The sequence below is a fragment of the Sinocyclocheilus anshuiensis genome, unplaced genomic scaffold, assembly GCF_001515605.1.
Source record: "Sinocyclocheilus anshuiensis isolate Anshui unplaced genomic scaffold, SAMN03320099.WGS_v1.1 scaffold1115, whole genome shotgun sequence".
In the NCBI taxonomy this organism is placed as follows: Eukaryota; Metazoa; Chordata; class Actinopteri; order Cypriniformes; family Cyprinidae; genus Sinocyclocheilus; species Sinocyclocheilus anshuiensis.
The window spans coordinates 598,999-601,706 of NW_015547735.1; the positions used below are offsets into that span (position 1 = coordinate 598,999).

At 35.4% G+C, this 2,708-nt stretch overlaps 1 protein-coding gene across 1 annotated transcript in view; it reads right to left on the minus strand.

Moving 5' to 3' along the window:
* The window catches only part of LOC107704371 (ubiquitin-like protein FUBI), a 6,703-nt gene extending 4,339 nt beyond the window's left edge, over positions 1-2,364 (minus strand). The window contains exons 1-5 of the mRNA XM_016507281.1: positions 2,256-2,364; positions 672-752; positions 455-599; positions 173-228; positions 10-81 (exon numbers count right to left, since the gene is read on the minus strand). Coding sequence (XP_016362767.1) covers positions 10-81; positions 173-228; positions 455-599; positions 672-746 — 348 coding nt within the window. The 5' untranslated portion in view covers positions 747-752; positions 2,256-2,364. The remainder of the gene's footprint in view (positions 1-9; positions 82-172; positions 229-454; positions 600-671; positions 753-2,255) is intronic.
* Positions 2,365-2,708: the final 344 nt, after the last annotated feature.

The following is a 2,708-nucleotide window of genomic DNA, read 5'->3' on the forward strand; positions in this document are numbered from 1 at the left end:
CCCGTTCACGAAGCGCCGGTTGTACTGGATGCGACGCTTGGCGCGGCCCGTCTTCTTCTTCTTCTTCTCCTGTTTGTCCACCTACAGACAGACAGAACCTCATCTGTCTTACACACCACCGCTAATATTACGCTTCATTTAACAAACAAACAACAACATATAATGGACTTACTTTGGGTGTCTGTCCTCTCACTTTCCCGGCGCGAGCCAGAGATCCGTGGACTTTACCTGATCAACACAGACACACACACATCAACTAATGAGAATATCACCATCAAGATGAAGAAATATTGATCTTTGTGATATTATTTTAATATAAAAAATATATATATAATATATATATAAAAAGAAATGAAATTATATATATAATTATATTTAATATTAAATATTAACAATTTTTGTGCACCAGGGTCACATATATGAATTGACACAAAAGTATAATTTTTCCTCATACCTCCCAGAAGTCTGGCGGTCAGCTCAAGAGTGCAGTGCTCGGAGACGCCGCAGCTCAGCAGCTCAGCATCGTCCTCCAGAGGAGCTCCAGCCAGCAGAAGCACCTGCTCCTCCACAGACAGACCCTCCAGAGCCTGAACACGAGCCTGCATACAGAAGAACACACAGCTCAGATCACGGACTCGAGATGGCTGCCAGAGAGGAGAGGAGAGGCTCACCTTCAGGTCGCGGACGCTCTCGTGAGCGGACACATGGAGCGTGTGCAGAGTCTGAGCGCGCAGGAACAGCTGCATGATGAGCTGAACACAAACCAACAGCAGATCAGTACATTCTCACAAACACACTCTCACTGCAGCCTTGCAGAGGCTACTGGTGACAACCTTAAACATCATTTGGAACCCTTTAAGAGTTACTTGTAACATTTTTAAATGTTTAACAACTTTTTTTTTCTTTTTTTAAGTTAAAAGCAACAGTTTTTCAAATGCTAAACATTTTTTAAAGCTAAAAACAACATTTTTAAAAGTTCAAAGCAACAATTTTTAAATGTTAAACTTTTTTTCTTTAAAGTTAAAACCAAATTTTTTAAAAGTTAAAAATCAACAAATTTGTTAAATGTTAAACAAAAACTATTTAAACTTAAAACTAAGCAACCGTTTTTTAAAGTGTTAAACAACGGTTTTTTAAAGCTAAAAACTAAATTTGTAAAGTTACAAGGAACGATTTTTAAAAGTTCAAACTAAAAAGTGTTGCTTTTTAACTTTTAATCTTTTTTTTAAGGTAAAAACAATTTAAACTTGAAACTAAGCAACAATTTTAAAAATGTTAAACGCAACAATTTGTTTAAGTTAAAAACACATTTTTTTGAATTTTTAAAAGCTAAACAATTTTTTTTTTTTGAGTTAAAATTAACAAATTTTAAATATAAAAATGCAATAATTTTAAATGTTAAATGCAAAAAAAAAAACATTTTAAAAGTTAAAACCAAAAATTAAGTTTAAAGCAACAATTTTAAATGTTAAATGCAACAATCTTAATAAAAAAATTAAAAGCAACATTTTTTTTTTTTACATTTAAAATTTTTTTTTTAAGTTAAAAGCAAAAGTTGTAAACGTTAAACAATTTTTAAACGTTACATACAACAATTTCAAATTTAACATGATATACTTTTAAATATTTAACTATTATAAACGTTAAATGCATGCAACATTTTAAACGTTATTTGTAACCATTTTAAATGTAACAATTATGGTAACATGACGAATGCAACAATTCCAAATGTCAACTGTAACATTTACTGTATACACACACTCACTCACTCACTCTCAAACAAACAAACAAACAAACAAACAAACAAACAAACAAACAAACAAACAAACAAACAAACAAACAAACAAACAAACAAACAAACAAACAAACAAACAAACAAACAAACAAACAAACAAACAAACAAACAAACAAACAAACAAACAAACAAACAAACAAACAAACAAACAAACAATTTTATTTTCTTCAGAAGCTTCGTCTGACTGCATCCATCTCCTCACAGATCCCAGCACATGTTTAATAAGAGTACATGAAGAGTAATAAGAGTAATAATCGGTGTATCTCTGAGGAAACCGCTGAGAGCGCCAGAGAGAAACACGCGGCGCACATAAACGCGCTTTAACGCCTCATTCTGACGCATTTCTGCTCGAGATGTGGCTGTAAAACACGGGAACACGTATCACAGACATTCACGCATCATTAAAGCACATTAAACACCTCAACCGCGACAAATAAGTGACTTGATCAGCAGGCCTTACATTAGATGATGCGAGTCGATCCGCAACTGGACGAGAAAAGGACAGCGCGCATGCGCGGCGCAAAGAACTCTGGGAAGCGCGCTGCCCACGTGACCGCCACGTGTCTTCTTCTTTTTGTTCAATGGCCGTTCACTCCTTAGCAGCATTACCGCCACCTACTGTATATCTTGCGCACATGAGTGATGAATCTGTACTGAAGGAAAAAAATAATAATAATAATAATTTTGTAATGCCCCACCCACCCCAGAGCTTCAGCTCCTCCAGCTTCCACACTGTGCTCCTCATCCTCAAACACTAAATCCTGTGAGCTCTAGACATGTTAAAACCACCTTAAACATCTGACTATCACTCAAACCCTTTCCCAGAAGCTCCACGACACACTGGGCTGTTCCTTATATTGCTAAAAACACTGTTACGCTGATCTTCATATTTACTACATTTAAAGAGCACATG